The sequence below is a fragment of the Hypanus sabinus genome, chromosome 8, assembly GCF_030144855.1.
Source record: "Hypanus sabinus isolate sHypSab1 chromosome 8, sHypSab1.hap1, whole genome shotgun sequence".
In the NCBI taxonomy this organism is placed as follows: domain Eukaryota; kingdom Metazoa; phylum Chordata; class Chondrichthyes; order Myliobatiformes; family Dasyatidae; genus Hypanus; species Hypanus sabinus.
This window is the reverse complement of record NC_082713.1, coordinates 20427730-20445658: the sequence shown is the minus strand read 5'-3', so window position 1 is coordinate 20445658 and position 17929 is coordinate 20427730. Positions and strand designations below refer to the sequence as shown.

Below are 17929 nucleotides of genomic sequence, written 5' to 3'. Positions count from 1 at the left end.
TGGTGTTCAATTTGGTAAAGTGGGAAGTGACTCACTTTGGAAGTTTAAACTTGAATTCAGAGTACAAGGTCAATGGCAGAATTCCTAACAGTGTGGAGTTTTGGGGCAAGGTGAGTGGAGGAAAGTTTAGGGGAGAAGTCAGATGTAGATTTTTGTTTACACAGAGTGGCGAATGTGTGGAATTCACTGCCAAGAGTGGTAGTAAAGGATGATATTTAAGAAACTCTTTGATCAGTGTATGGATGAAAAGCAAATGGAGTATTATGGGCTATGTAGGAGGGAAGGGTTAGACTGATTGTGTAGTTTAAAAGGTTGGCACAACATTGTGGGCCAAAGGGTCTGTTCTAATAATCACACCCTCATTATAATGAAGAGAGCACAACAGTAACAAGATGGTTAAACAGCTGACTCCTTTCTAAGTAGAACAGAGACATCATTACAGTAGCGGGTGACAGGACAGCAGACTGAGTGATTTCTGACTCGCTGGGGTGAAGGGCATGTAGGTAATGCTCCCACATCTGATCACTTGTCGATAGCAATCCATTGAACTGAATACAATAATGCCTTTTAATACGAGCCTTTTAATCCCATTTGATCATAAAGTATGTTTTACATCAAGATATATTAAAGCAAAACAAATCAATGTGGGATACTGTTCAATATTCTACAATTTTTCACAGCTGCCACTTCATCTATCTACATCCATCACACATATAGGGATTTTGTCCTCACTTTTTTGTCATCCAGGAGAAAGAAAACTCTGATCTCAAACATCTGTTGTCTTGCCCACTCATACACTATACCCACTCATGGGGAAGGGTTTGAGAGTAAATCCAGAGGGAAAAATCCAGAACTGGAGGCCCTACGTTGAGTTCAACACTGACTGGCAATCCCTGCAATGCTGCTGATGCCAAACTGTATCTGTCTCCGCCGTTCCATTGGAGTCATTAGCCACGTAAAGAGGGGAGCCTGGTGCATGGGCAAACCTCACCCTCCATATCAACCTGCCCTGGATTACCCATCACATACAGAGCAAGGACACAACAAACATCATCAACCCTCACCAATAAGGTTAGCCTCAAACTGGCTACCCAAAATTTATCCCCAGTTTCGAAGAACAAATTATTTGAGAAAGAATCTATATGGCAATACTAATTATTCCCACATTCCAAAGACATACACGCTAGGGTTAGTAAGTTATGGGCATGCTACGTTGGTGCCGGAAGCATAGGGACGCTTGCTCACAGCGTCATTCATCCTGTATTGGTCAATGATACATTGCACTATATGTTTCAAAGTACGTGACCAATAAAGTTGGTCTTTTCTCTTTACTTATCACTCGTGTCAACAGGTGGGGTGGGTCATCATGCACTTACTTTCAAAGAAAGGACATAACATGTCTGGCAATGTTCCCTCTCATTTATTATTGCAGCTGCGCAGATCGATCATGGCTCTGAGCAGGAAATTTGCACACGGCCTGTAAACTGCACGGCACTTTAAATGTTTTTTTTTGGTAAATACATACTATGAATATTTAGAATGAAAACTAAAAAGTGACATACACTTGATTTTGTTCATTAATTTCAGGGTATGACGAAATAGAGCACGGCAAAGAGAATCTTTCACATTTCGTAAACTTTCCGTAGCTGCGTCCAATTCCAGCTGCACGACAACAAAGGCTACGCATGCAGGAGCATTTGTGTTACTGCTCGGCCACATACCTGTGCAGCCGAGAGCGAACAGTAATACCTCATAAATGTTGAGCAGAGTACATTATCCAATTCAAATAGACATCATACTGAAAGTTCGTAAGATAAAATTAGCGAAGGGACCATCTGCTCCATGCTTGCATTCCCAAAAGATAACAAATACTGTCTGTGCAAGGAATATGGCATCTAACATTTCTAAGTCACAAACCTTCAGAAGAGGTGCAATTTTCATTAGCAGTAGGAATATATAATTCAAAGACTTAAAATTTGCTTCTAGCAAGATCCTTATGTCAATTTTGATCAAAGACTTGGAATCACTCTGATACCGAGTCACAAACTGAAATGTCTTCTTTACTTTATGGCATTATCAATATAATTATCATCTTCACTTACCTCATCTTTCGCAGTAATTTTGCGGGGCACAGGAGGAGTTGGCGGTGGAGAAGCGTTTGCACTAGAAGGAGCAATGAAAACGTGATCAGGTTTCTGTGAAATCACACACTGTGGCTGAACAGTCATTCATTCACCTCTCTTTGTCGCACATTCCTGGGCGTCATCATACTCTGAAGATTTATCCTGGGCCCAATGTATTTGATGAAGACGGTATGACAGTAACTATTAGGAGTTGGAGGACTCTTGGTACATCGCCAAAGACTCTAGCAAATCTCTACAGGTGCACTTTGGACTGGATTCTGACTGGTTTGGAGTCACCAATGCACAAATTAGTAAAAAGCTGCAGAAGGTTGCAAACTTAGCCAGCACCACCATGGCTAGCAGCCTCCCCAGCACGTCAATAGGAGATGCCTCAATGGGGCAGCATCCATTGTTAAATGTCCTCAACATCTGGGACCACACCCTCTTCTCATTACATATCAGAGAGGAGGTAGGGAACCTAAAGACACATTCTCAATATCTTGGGAACTGCTCCTTCCTCTTGCTTCTCCTGATCAGGTTCCTTTCTCCCGAGCTCTTTACCCTTCCCAGCCACCTGGCCTCAACAATCACCTCCTAGCTATCCTCCTTTCCCCTCCCCCAAATTTTTTACTCTGCTTTCTTCCCCCTCCCTTTCCAGTACTGAAGGCTCTCAGCCCAAAATGTTGACTGTTTGATTATCTCCACAAGTAGTTCTTCCCCTCTGCCATCAAATTTCTGAACAGACAATGACCCCATGAATGCAACTTTCACCATTACGTACTGCACCAAAACAACCAATTTCACAACATAGGTCAGTGACAATAAACCTGCCTCAGATTCTGCTACATTAAGATAAAGTCTGAGACCCATGGCAAGGAAAATGTTCGTTCATCACACTTTGTCCATGTTGCCCGAACTCCAACACTTTACTCCTAGCACCAATCCCATTTATTCTCTTCACATTCCCAATAAATTCCCTCCAGATCCTATCACTCACCAACATCCTAATTTACAGTGGCCAATTAACCTACCAACCTACCCGGAGAAGGAAACAGGACAATCTGGAGGAAAACCACGCGGTCACAGGGAGAATGGGCAAACTCCACATGGCCCCTAGTGGCTGGAAATGTAAAGTAGTGGCTCTATTGACCACACTGCCTTTTACAATCAGATCTTCTTACTGAATTTTAAGTTAACACCATCTATGTTTTTCCACAGAAACTCACTCCTGAATAATGAGGTGTAATCTCATTGAAACCCATCGATACTGAAAGGCCTGGATATACAGAGTGGACGTGGAGAGGATGTTTTCTATAATGGGGGAGTCTAGGATTAGAGGGTACAGCCTCAAAATAGAGGCACATCTATTTAGAAAAGAGATAAGGAGAAATTTCTCTAGCCAGAGAGTGGTGAATTTGTGGAATTCATTGCCACGGTCAGCTGTGGAGGCCAAGTGATTGAATATATTTAAAGCAGAGTTTGATAGGTTCTTGATTAGTCAGCCCGTCAAAGGTTACAGGGGGAAGCCAGGAGAATGGAGTTGAGAAGGTTAATAAATTCATCAGGATGGAATAGTACAACAGACTGAAAGGGCTGAATAGCCTAATTCTGCTCCTGTACCTTAATATAACTTGGTCTGATAGCTTGTGTAAGCAATTCTTACCTGAGTGAGCCCCGTGCATGGCAACATTATCTCAAAATCAATATAATGATCAGGACATGGACTGACCTCCTCTTCTCACATGGCTATCACCACCCTCTGGATTCCCGCCTCCTTCCCTTTCTCCTATGGTCCACTCTCCTATCAGATTCCTTCTTTTCCAGCCCTTTATCTTTCCCGTCCACTGGGCTTCACCTATCACCTTTCTGCTATCCTCCTTCCCTTCCCTCCACTCTTTTTCCCTCTTCCTTTCCAGTCCTGAAGAAAGGTCTTGGCCTGAAACATTGACTGTTTATTCATTTCCAAGGACACTGCCTAATCTTCTGAGCTCCTCCAGTATTTTGTCTAGGCTGCTATAGTAACACAAAATGTCCCTTCTTCATTGCTCAAGGCTGAAGCTAATTGAGATGCAGTCTCTGCAGATAGCCCGTCAGCTGGACTAACGTAGCACAAAACTACATATCCACTTGAAAATACATATCTACTTGAAAATAGATAATTGCATGAAGTTACATCTTCAAACCAAAGTGATTGTTCAATAATACTTATCAGAGGGCATCCCTTCAAAAGCACAATGAGATGAAATTGCTTTGTCCAGAGGGTGGTGAATCTGTGGAATTTGCTGCCACAGATGGCTGTGGAGGCCAAGTCACTGGCAGAGATGTATAGGTTTTTGATTGGTAAGTGTGTTAAAAGTGACAGGGCAAAAGTAGAAGAATGGGTTAAGAGGAAAAAAAGCCATGGTTTGAATGGCAGAGGGGTCTTGAAAGGCCTAGTCCTGCTCCTACGTCTTTTTATTTTGTTCATTTTTTCTGTTCTTATAATAAATTCTACTGATTGTATATTTTTAGTTAACATCGCTTCATCCTGTTTGACTTTCCACCAAAACAAGGAGGTTAAAAAAAAAATCAGGAAAGGTAGAATAGCTCCCTAAACCAGAGATTCTGAACCATTTTTATGCAATGGTTCCGTGTAGCCCTGGTTAGGAAGCTCTGCTCTAGAATAAAGACAGAGAGGACCTGAAGGAAGTCCGGGTAGAGACAAAGCACTATTCCATTTATGACAGGAAAAACATTAATTGTTAACAAGGGAATTCGGGAAAAACTCAGACTGGTTGGACTTGGAACCCCACTACCACACAATGTCCATGATATTAAGAGGAAGCCAGGAAGAGGATCAGCTATTCGGCCCCTTTAAGTGTTCTGTCATTGAATAAGAATACCTGATTTGTGACCCATTACCATATACCTTGCTTTTACCCCAATTCTACTAAGATCAGTGTTAGGACAAACAACCTACCCAGCTTCAATGTTCAAATTAAATTTATTCTTGAAGTACATATGTGTCACCATATACTACCCTAAGATTCATTTTCTTGCAGGCATTCACCGTAAAACAAAGAAATAGCATCAATGAAAAACTACACACAAAGATTAAAAAATAACCAATGTGCAAAAGAAGACCATCTCTAGAATTACAAATAAATAAATAAACAAACAGGCAAACAGAGAAACAAATAAATCAATAGATCTCTCTCAGGGCATGAGTTGTAGAGTCCTTGAAAGTGAACCTATATGTTGCGGAAACAATTCAGTGTTTAGGTGAGTAAAGTTACCCATGCTGTTAAGAACTGTCCCTGGTGTTGAAACTGTGGCTCCTCTCTCTTCTGGTGGGAGCAGCTGAAGACAGCATGGCCTGGATGAAGGGTCTCTGATGATGAATGCTGCTTTCTTGAGGCTGTGCTCCTTGGGAATATGCTCAGTGGTGGGGTTGTGTGTTCAAGTGTAAATTACCATTTGCAAATAAGTTCTCCACCCTTTGGGTAGGTCGCAATCCCTTATTTCACTCTTAAACATAAATATTAGGACCCACAAAACCAGGTTCAGGAACAGTTACTACCTCTCAGCCATCGGGCTCTTGAACCAGAGGGGGTAACTGCGAGATGTTCCCACAAGCTCTGGACTCACTTTCAAGGACTCTTCATCTCACTTTCTTGATATTTATCACTCATTTAGTTATCATTATTATTATCATAATTTTTCTTTCTTTTTGTAATTTCACAGTGTGTTGTCTGTCCTGTTGGGCATGACCTTTCATTGGTTCTGTTATGTTTCTTGTATTTATTTTGAATGCTAGCAAGAAGAAACATCTCAGGGTTGTATATGGTGACATATATATACTTTGATAATAAATTTACTTTGAACTTTAACCTTGAAACCTGTGCTCCCTGATCAGTAGAGATATTTTCTCTGAATCTGCTTTGTCAGTTCCCCTTAATATCTTGAAAACTTAGTACAAATCACAGCATAACCTCTTAAATTTGGTTACTAATTTCACATTTTAGTCACTTACTATATAATCAAAGTCTGTAGCACATTTCTCTAGATGTATGGTGAGAGCATTCTTAGCGGTTGTATCACCATCTGGTATGGAGGTTCCAAGGTGCAGGACAAGAGGCTGCAGAGACTCAGCCAGCTCCATCATGGGTACAAATCTCCCCACCACCAAGGCACCTTCAAATGGAAGGAAGGGGGAAGATGCCAGAACAAAAATGTGTCTGTGCATGGTGGGGGGGGGCAGTCAAGAAGGATAACTTGAAGGTGATAGAAGAAGCCAGGTGGGTAGGAGAGGTAAAGGTCTCAAGAGGAAGCAATCTAATAGAAGAGAGGGGACCCTAAAAGAAAAGGAAGGAGGAGGGACACAGGGGGAGGTGATAGACAGGTGAGAAGAGATAAGAGGCTAGAGTGGAGAACAGAAGAAAAGGTGAGGGGGAGGGAAAAAGATTACTGGAAGGAGAAATTGATATTCATGCCATCAGGTTGGAGGCTACCCAGAGAGAATATAAGGTGTTGCTCCTCCACCCTGAGGGTGGCCTCATCATGGAACAAGAGGAGGCCACAGACTAACAGGAATGGGAATCAAAAGTAAAATATTAGCCCATAACTCATAGCAATTTTTATGTCTCGCCCCACAGTGCTGATGCAAAACAACAAATTTCACAGTATACGTCAGTGATAATACACCTTATCTAATTCTAAATTCCAGAAAATACAAATTAACATATAGTTTCCCCTCATCATATAACGCTTAAGAACAGATAAACGTACAATTTGTACGCTTCAATACGAAGGCGAAATACACAAGTCCTGTTGTGGTATAAAAGGTCTTTGTACAGATGTAGTGTTACTGGTCCCTCTTGTACTTTCCTCCAACATTTCTACAAGTATTAGCTTCTCGGATTACTTTTTGTGTTTTTCTGGCAGATCTGAATGACTTGTGGGTTCCCAAGTCTCTGAGGGCTTGCAGTGTTACTAGATTTTCATTCTTTGAGACAAACTGTATTCACCTAAAGTGGATGAACTCACATTTGTCCATTCCGTCATGCTTAGATAATTGCCTAATCAGGCCAACATGTAGAATGAGTTTCAACCTTTGCCTATGAGAGCAGACTCCTGAAAGTCCACAATAATACCAGCCAAAAGGCATCCTCTAAACCCACAACCTCAGTCACCCCTTCCAATAATCTATCCTTCACAAAATCATAAAAGCTCTCTCACATTAACTGAAAGTTACAGTGCATTCAAACTTCATAAAGACATCCTAGTTCATCCCCTTCTGCTTTAGAACCATGGAGCCGTCCAGTAGTGCAAAATGGAAACAGGCCATTCAGCCCAGTACATCCATGCCACCAAGCTAGCCCCACTGGTCTTCATTTAGTCTTTACCCTTCTAAACCCTTCCTAATCATGTACTTCACCCAAATGTCTTTTGAACCTTGTCATTGTATCTACCTCAACCACTTTCTCCGGGAGCTCGTTTCTATATCCACCGCACCGTGTGTGAAGCTGCCCTTCAAGTCCCTTTATAGTTTTTCTTAACCTGAAACCTGAGCCTTCTAGTTTTTAAGTTTCCCTTCCGCATTGACAAAATAAAAAAGCGTGCTCATCCTATTAATTTTTCAATGTACAGTCCTATTGAAAAGTCTTAGGCATGTATGTATAGCTAGGGTGCCTAAGACATTTGTGCAGTTCTGCAGTCATTTTATGTATTGCTACTGTTGTAGCAAAAGAAAAAAAAATCATGACATATGTGAGTGATGATAAACCTGATTCTGATATGGGTCTTCATTGTGGCCTGAGAGTTGGAAGGAGGTAGGGAGAAGGGAATTGTGGTTGGGAAAAGGGGAGGGAGTGGGAAGCACCAGAGAGACATTTTACAATGATCAATAAAACAATTGTTTGGAATCAAATGACCTTGCCTGGTGTGTCTGCACCTGTGTCTCCCCCCACCCCTGGCACTCCTTCTCTGCCACCTGTCTGACATCTCTCCAGCGGCACTCCACCCTCAGCATTCCCAACACCCCTTGTTCCCGCCAGATTTACAAACTTGCAGTTGACAAAAAGAGTACTGTGCAGAAGTCTTAGGCACCGTAGCTATATATATGCCAAGGAGGTTTGAAAAATACTGTACATACAACAAATAAAAGAATCTAAATATCATGATTCCCTACACCTCTAATAGGCCATATGGCCCAGAAAGATTAAAAAGTCAAGGTGTCGGTCGGGACAAGAGTTAATTCCGCTTGTTCTCCATGATGGTCATCTCTATGGCACTGAGACTATGAAGACTGCTCCAGCTGCTGTGCTCGTGCCCAATTTTATAATGAACTGATAAGTGAGGTTTTGGGCCTACTCCGGGCTGCAAATCTCAGGACTCAATTTTGGCTCAGAATGCTGTTGTTCACTTCAGTTGTTTGCATGATTTGTTTTTTTTTTCCTTTCTCTTGCGCAGCGAGTGTTGGTCCCTTTTTTATTTATTATTCTTTATTTTCCTTAAATTGGGTTATTTTGGGTTTCTTGCTCTGTGGTTACCTGTGAGCCAGCAAAACACAAGGTTGTACATTCTTTGATAATAAATCTACGTTATTCTTGAATCTTTACATGCCCCTGTTCAGGGTAACCTCAGGTTTTTTCCTGGTATTCTTCTGGCATGACTTTGATTATCCACAAGTCTGTAATATTCACAACATAGCCATAAAAAGCTATGATATTGTACCCAGTGTCTTTTGAAATGCTAATAGGTAGGACGCTGTAAAGTCAAAAATCGCTGGATCATAGGAAGAGCACTCCAGCTACTGTACTGGAAGCCTGCTGTGTCTGAAGTACTTGCTTCTGTACCCATGTCATTTCAGCTCAATATGCAGTTAGTTAGTTTCAGTTGAAATTGCCTTTCCACCTCAACGTAACTACCAAAATTACACTTGACCACCCAAAGTGCTACTCCAATTTTGTGACTTTGTCATGTGATGGGAAATGAAGGCAGCGGCAGTCGCAATATCTCTGCAGTATCCAGAAGAACAACTGAACCACCAGGCATGGAAATGATGAAAGCGGTATCAGTACTGATGTACACTTGACAGCTGGCAGAGATGTGACGGACTGAACGGCCTGCTTCGCATTGTACCAAAGAAGTGATTGTGGACTTCAGGAAGGGGAAGACAGACAGACACAGCCATACACACACACACACACACACACACACACACACACACACACACACACACACACACACACACACACACACACACACACACACACACACACACACACACACACACACACACACACCACCACCACCACCACCACCACCACCACCACCACCACCACCACCACCACCACCACCACCACCACCACCACCACCACCACCACCACCACCACCACCACCACCACCACCCGCCATCAGGGGATCGGGGAAAGGAATTTCAAGATCCTGTGTGTCAGCATCTCTACCCTGGGCCCAGCACATTGAAGCAGTTACAAAGGAGGCACAGCAGGGGCTACGTTTCATTGGGAGTTTGAGGAGACTTGGTATGTCACCAAAGACACTCACAAATTTCCACAGATGTACTATGGAGAACATTCTAACTGACTACATCTCCATCTGGCATAGGACTGGGGGGGTTGTTACTGCACAGGATCAAAATAAGCTGCAGAAAGTTGTGAACTTAGTTGTGAACTCCATCAGTGGCACCAGCCTCTCCAGCATCCAAGACATCTTTAAGGAGCGATGCCTCAAAAAGGCGGCATCCATCATTGAGGACCTCTATCACCCAGGACGCGTCCTTTCTCGTTGCTAGCATGAGGGAGGAGGTACAGAAGCCTGAAGGCACACACTCAGCGATTCAGGAACAGCTTCTTCCCCTCTGCCATCCGATTTCTGAATGGACATTGAACCCATGAACACTACCTCACTACTTTTTCTTTCAGAATCAGAATCAGGTTTAATATCACCAGAATAAGTTGTAAAATTTGTTAACTTTACTGCAGGAGTACAACGAAATACATGATAAATAAATTCAGTGGAAAAAACTGAGTTACAGTAAATATATATCTCTCTATGAAAAAGTTAAATTAAAAATAAGTAGTGCAAAACAAAACAGAAATAAAGAAGGTGGCATCCATTATTAAGGACCCTCACCACCTAGGGTATGTCCTCATCTTTTTACTACCATCAGAGGGAGGAGGTACAGGAGCCTGAAGACACACACCCAACATTTAAGGAACAGCTTCTCCCCCACTGCCATCAGACTTCTGAACGGTCCATGAACCATGAGGCAGGGTTTGAGGGTCGGCACAACGTTGTGGGCCGAAGGGCCTGTAATGTGCTGTACTATTCTATGCACCCATGCACACTCTTTGTTGCAATATTTATTTTTTATATATTTCTTATTGTAATTTACAATAATTTGTTTATTTATTGCACTGAACAGCTACAGCAAAACACCAAACTGGAGAACATATATTACTGATGATAAATGGAACAGTGCTCTTGCAGATTTGTTGCCTGAATCCAGCTAGCTGGTAGTGTGTATTATCTCTGCTGCCTTGGGGAAGGCTTCGGGCGTAAACCTCGAGGGGAAGTCCAGACAAGGAGTCCCTAGGACAGTCTTATGTTAACAGGCAACTTCTACGACTCACTGCTGCCAAACTGTATTGGTCTCTGCCTTTCCTTTCGATTCAGCAGCTGTACGAAGAGGGGTAGCCCACTACATGGGCAATAACTTGCTCTCCATGTTGTACTACCGTGGCACGTATAACACATGGACAGGTGGGATGCAACATTCAAGCTCGACCCCAACCAACAGAAGGCCTCAGGTTGTGTGCACAGGAGATGGAGAGACTCTTAAAGAAACTCAACAGACCCCCCCCCCCCCACCCCATTGTGTTTATTGGCAATGTACCATTCCACCACAGGACACGTGGGGAGCTGCTGTGCTGACAAACTGCTGTGGCAGAAGCACAAAATATACCGAATCTTCCTCATCAAGCTTGAGAGTCCTATCTTTCCCAGTAAGTGATGAGGATTCATACTCCTCACTACAGCCTAGAAGAGACTCTTGCACTGATCAGGAGGCAGGGCTCAACGGGTACAGAGCCTAAAATCTCCTCTTGCATTAACTGTTCGTGTAGCTGACTGGACTCCAGGATGCTGATTGTGGGTTGAAGATTAATGGCATGCAGTGTTTAATGCTTGGAGATAAAACTCAAAAGATCAGCACATTCACTTTGCTCAACGTATCCATTTGTTTCTCTATAATTTGAATACAAACAATATTCAAATATATTGAATGGAAGTGATAGAATCTATATTTGGCAGCACAGTACTGCAGCTGATAACCGAACGCTTCACAGCGACAGCAATCAATGATCAGGATTCAATTCCCACTGCCATCTGTAAGGAATTTGTACATTCTCCCGTGGGTTTCCTCCGGGTGCTCCGATCTCCTCCCACATTCCAAAGATCTAACGTCAGTAAATTGCGGGCATGCTATGCTGGCACCGGAAGTTCTATCGGCTTCCCCCAACACAATCCTCAGACTGTGTTGATGTAAATAATGCATTTCACTGTATATTTCCATGTACGTTTGACAAATAGAGTTAAATATTTCCTTAACCTACCTTCAGTTCAGGCTAAGAAAGTTTAACAGGGGCTACTCCCCTTACTGCTCCCCTTGCTCAGCAACCACTTATGACTTGGTTTTATCCATCTCACAGTCCTCTCCAGGGACCCAGAGGAGTACAGATTTGTTTGCTGAAGGAGTTAGCAATAGATGGTATTAAGGACATGCTCTCTTCTGATTACCTCTGTCAAGGAGGAGCCCGAAGACAGACAGACAACATTTTAGGAATAGCTACTTCCCCTCCACTATCAGATTTCAAAATGGACAACGTACCCACCGATCAACACTACCTTAGTTTTTTTTTATTTTTTTCCTCTTTGCACTTATTTAATTTTATTTTATGTACTGTATATATTTACTATAGCTTATAGATTTTAACGTATTGCATACTGTAACCACAATGCAACAGATTTCACAACATATAGTGGTAATAAACCTGACTCTGATTCTAAGTAGGATGTTTTCTTCATTTAATAAATGAATCCTTGTGATTTGGAGTAAATGTGACTGCCACCATTGAAGAATGAAGCCACCTTCATCCTGTAGGTATTCTGTCAAGTTAGGAATCAGAATCCAGATCCCACGGTACTACAAAGCATAGAAATTAAAGAGTAGGCAGTACAACCGGCCAAGCATCCTCCACCACTCAGCAAGGTCGTGTGGATTTGATTTTTCTTTCCAGCGTCATCTGCAGAACCGTTAATTCTTTGTGGTCCAGAGACCTCTGAGTCTTTAGTAAATGTAATGACTACATAAACTGCTCTCCAAATATTAATAGCCTTCAGAGGAAATTCCTTCTCATCAGACTCTACACTGAGAGGCCCTTGTGCAGAGACTTTGCCCTCTAATTCCCCCCTTAGGAGAAACAGCCCGTCAGTCTTCAGATAAAACAGATTTCCTTCTCTGAGAGACACTGGTGAGCTCCATGGTTCTTGACAAAGCACTGTTTCTTTGCTACCACTACTGAGCCTAACGCTAATTCCAGATTGATTTAATTACTTCAGTTTAAATTCCTCGCATGCTTTGATGAGATCGGAACACGCATTTGTGGATCAACGGTCCAGCAGCCGTTCCAGTAGCTTAATCATGAAACCGCCACAAACCTTCGCTGAACTGCTTTGAAGGCACGTATACCTGTCCTTAATGGAGGACATCGCACCATATGTACCACATAAGTGTAGTCTCACTAAAGCATGGAGTAGCTGCTGCACAAATCCCTTTATTTCTTCCTCAATGCAAATATTTAGACCACCTGTTTGTAAACTTCCTTGTTAACTCAGAATGATAACAGCCTTCTCTGTACATCAAACACGGCCCTGCACCAGTAATAGTGTCAGGGAGTCACAGAACACTGCAGCACAGGAACTTTGGCCCATTTAGTCCATACTGAGCTGTTATTCTGCCTAGTCCCACCTGAGCCACAGCCCTTCGCTACTTCTCATAAAGGTTGGAATCGAACCCGCATCCACAACAGCTCGTTCCACACTTGTACCACCCCCCCCCCCCCCGAGAGAAGAAGTTCCCCCTCAGTTTTCCCCTAAATATTTCACCTTTCACCCTTAACCTGTGACCTCTAGTTCTGGTCTCACATAACATCAGTTAAAAAAAAAGCCTCCTTGCATATACCCAATCTATAACATTTATAATTTTGTATACCTCTATTAAATCTCCCCTCATTCTCCTATGCTCCAGGGAACAAAGTCCTAACCTATTCGACCTTTCCCTATTACTCAGGTCCCCAAGATTTGACAACATCCCTGTAAATTTTCTCTGCAGTCTGTCAACCTTATTGATATCTTTCCTGGAGATAGGTGATGTATCTCCATACTCCAAAATTTGGTGTCACCATGTCCTTTTATAAATACTTTTCTATAAAAGTAGCAATACTGTTATAGTATTTGCTATAAATACTACTCAAGTAGATAACATCTGTTCCCCAAATCATATTCCATCTGTCAGTTTTTTGCCTTCACACTTAACCTGTTTAAATCATTTGGTCAGATCCCTTTAGAGAATTCTAGTTTCACAAGCTAATTTCCCACCTATCTCTATATCACCAAATGAAAGGACTGTGTGTAGTCTATCCAAGTCATTAATAAAGACCATAAATAGCTGAGGCTCTAACACTGAAGCAACCAATGAAGTTTCAGCTTGCCAACTTAAAATGACCCTTGTCCTCCTCCTCTTTGTTGTGTCTCTTAACTAAACCACTACCCACGCTTGCTCTTAACCCCATGGCCCCTTATCCCGTGAAAAACTTTAATGTTGCAAATTCTCAAACATCTTTTTGGGCATTTGAATATGTCAGGCCCTTTTATTCACTCAGTTTTACCTGCAGACTTTAATCTGTTTATGAAATGTTATTTCTCTTTATGACACCATGCAGAATCTACCAAATCATGCTACGTTTCCCCAAATACAGTACTCCACTTACTCTTGGTATGGATTCCAGCAGCTTCCTAATGACAGCCATCAACATTACCTCACAATTTTGCTCTCTTTCTTCGCACCAATTATAATTTTTTTATATTGTTGTCAAAACACTTCCACAAGAAAGCAGCATCCATAATCAAAGACCCCGACCAGTCAAGGTCACGTTCACTCCTCACTCCTCACTGAGGGTGCAGGAGCCCTACATAAGAACATAAGAACATAAGAGATAGGAGCAGGAGTAGGCCAATCGGCCCCTCAAGCCTGCTCCGCCATTCAACAAGATCATGGCTGATCCAATCTTAACTCTAGTTTTCACCGAATCCCACAAGGCAAAAGTGCCAACCAACAGGGCACCATGCCGCCCATTTTATTTTATTATTCATCCCGCCCAAACCCATGTGATCACCCGGGGAAAAAAAATACAATTTGCCAATTGAGGAGAAAAAATCTGGAAAATTCCTCTCCGACCCATCCAGGCTATCGAAAACTGGCCCAGGAGATCACATGGCTGATCTAAACCTAGCCTCATGTCCACTTACCTGCTCGCTCACCGTATCCCCTAATGCCATTTTTATCCAGGAAAATGTCTATCTCCGTTTTGAATTTATTGAGTGTAGTAGCTTCCACAGCTCTCTGAGGCAGTAAATTCCACAGCCCCACAACCCTCAGAGTGAAGAAATTTCTCCTCATCTCAGTCCTGGAACGGCATACCCTTATTTTAAGATTATGCCCCCTAGTCCTAGTTTCACCCATCATTGGGAACATTCTCCCTGCATCCACCTGATCAAGCCCCTTCACAATCTTATATGTTTCAATAAGATCACCTCTCATTCTTCGGAACACCAATGAGTAGAGTCCCAATCTACTCAACCTCTCATCATACATCAACCCATCCATGCCCGGAATTAACCTAGTGAACCTTCTCTGCACTGCCTCAAGAGCCAGTATGTCCTTTCTTAAATATGGACACCAGAACTGCACGCAGTACTCCAGGTGTGGTCTCACCAATACCCGGTACAACTGCAGTAAGACCTCCCTGTTCTTATACTCCATCCCCCTAGCAATAAAAGCCAGCATTCCATTGGCCTTCTTGACCACCTGCTGCACTTGCATACTAACTTTTTGTGTTTCCTGCACCAGGACCCCCAGATCCCTTTGCACAGAAGCACTTTCCAGTTTCTCTCCATTTAGATAATAACTTGCTCTATTATTTTTCCTGCCAAAGTGCAAGACCTCACACTTGTCAGTATTATATTTCATCTGCCAAATGTCTGCCCAATCACTCAGCCTATCTATGTCCCCCTGCAGGGTTTCAATGTCCTCCGCACTCATTACACTCCCTCCCATCTTTGTGTCATCAGCAAACTTCGATACGTTGCACTTAGTCCCTTTCTCCAAATCATTAATATAGATTGTAAAGAGTTGGGGTCCCAACACCGACCCCTGCGGAACACCGCTAGTCACCAACTGCCAGTCCGAGAATAAACCATTTATCCCAACTCTCTGTTTTCTGTTAGAAAGCCAATCCTCCACCCGTGCCAGAATATTACCCCCAATCCCATGATTTTTTACTTTAAGTAATAATCTTTGGTGTGGCACCTTGTCAAATGCCTTTTGGAAGTCCAAATACACCACATCCACTGGTTCCCCTTTATCTACCCTATATGTTATGTCCTCAAAAAACTCCAACAAATTTGTCAAACATGACTTCCCTTTTGTAAAGCCATACTGACTTTGTCCTATTAAGCTATGTTTATCCAAATGCCCTGTTACTGTTTCCTTAATTATCGATTCCAACATTTTGCCAACCTCAGATGTTAGGCTAACTGGCCTATAATTCCCAGCCTTCTGTCCATTGCCCTTTTTAAAATAAAGGAGTTACATTAGCATTTTACCAATCTGCCGGGACCATTGCCGAGTCCAGCGAGTTTTGAAAAATCATCACTAATGCATCCACAATCCCGACCGCCACTTCCCTTAAGACCCTAGGATGCAAGCCATCGGTCCAGGAGATTTATCCACCTTCAGTCCCATTAATTTATCAAGAACCATTTCCTTGGTGATTTGAACCGTAGTTAGCTTCTCTCCCCCTAGAGCCCCCTGTTTTTTGGGATATTTTGAGTGTCCTCTACTGTAAAAACTGATACAAAATATTTGTTCAGTGTTTCTGCCATCTCGCATGTCCCCTACCATTAATTTCCCAGTCTCATCTTCTAGGGGACCAACGTTTACTTTAGCCACCCTTTTTTTTATGTAACTATAAAAACTCTTACTATCTGCTTTTATGTTTTTTGCCAATTTACTTTCATAATCTATCTTCCCCTTCTTAATCAATCTTTTTGTTATTTGCTGCTGATCTTTAAAAGCTTCTCGATCTTCAATCTTCCCACTAGATTTAGCTACCTTATATAACTTTCTTTTTAGTCATATACTTTGCTTTATTTCTTTACTTAGCCACGGATAACTATTTTTTCTGTTACACCCTTTTTTCTTCAGTGGAATATATTTTTCTTGACAGTTGTAAAATAACTCCTTAAATATACACCACTGATCAAGTACCGATCTACCCTTTAATCTATTTTCCCAATCCATCTTAAGCAATTCCGCTCTCATACCATCATAGTCTCCTTTATTTAAGCTCAGTACGCTTGTTTGAGATCCAACCCTCTCATCCTCTAATTGAATATGGAATTCGACCATATTATGGTCACTCACTCCAAGGGGATCCTTTACTAGGACATTTTTTATTAGTCCTGTCTCATTACACAGGACCAGATCTAAGACTGTTTGCCCCCTTGTCGGCTCAGTAACGTATTGTTCAAGGAACCCATCCCGAATACACTCAATAAACTCTTCTTCAAGACTGCCGTGTCCGACTTGATTAGTCCAGTCAATATGAAAGTTAAAATCCCCCATAATTATAGCTGTTCCCTTATTACAAGCCCCAACTATTTCCTGATTTATGCTCTGACCAACTGAGTTACAGCTGTTTGGAGGCCTATAGACTACTCCCACCACTGCTTTTTTTCCCTTTACTATTTCTTATTTCTATCCAAATTGTTTTGTTATCCTGATCCTTTGAGCCAATATCATTTCACTTTATTGCAGTGATTTCTTGTTTTAGTAACATAGCCACCCCACCTCCTTTTCCTTCTTGCCTGTCTCTCCTAATTGTCGAATACCCTTGTATGTTTAATTCCCAGTCCTGGTCACCCTGCAGCCATGTTTCCGTAATTGCCACAATATCATAACCATACGTAATTACTTGTACCGTCAACTCATCAATTTTATTCCTAATACTACGTGCATTCAAATAAAGGACTTTCAAATATGTTTGACACTTATTTCTTACCTTTTCCTTTTGTACAACTTTACGCTTATCTCCATACATTCTTTCCCCTCCTGACACACTCTGTCTTTTTATTCCTCCACTTTTACCTACATCCATTACCTTCTCCATTGTCTTTTTAATTATTTGCTCTCTAGAATCCTAGATTGCACAGCACCAGGGTCAGGAAACAGCTATTATCCTCCAATCATCAGGCTCCTGAACCTGAGTGGATAACTTCACTCACCTCAACCTTACAATTCTATAACTATGTTCTCAGTATTATTTGTTGTGGTATTAATTCATTAATTATCATTATTTATCTTTATTTTGTTTTTGTTTGTTTGATTGTATTGTATTTCTTTGTTCTACTTTAAATGCCTGCACAGGAAATGAATCACAGGGTAGTATTTGGTGACATATACA

At 42.0% G+C, this 17929-nt stretch overlaps 1 protein-coding gene across 1 annotated transcript in view; it reads right to left on the bottom strand.

The window, feature by feature from the left end:
* The window catches only part of ophn1 (oligophrenin 1), a 231309-nt gene that overhangs the window by 12308 nt on the left and 201072 nt on the right, over positions 1 to 17929 (bottom strand). The window contains exon 23 of the mRNA XM_059976800.1: positions 2103 to 2163. Within this exon, the coding sequence (XP_059832783.1) occupies positions 2103 to 2163 (61 nt within the window). The remainder of the gene's footprint in view (positions 1 to 2102; positions 2164 to 17929) is intronic.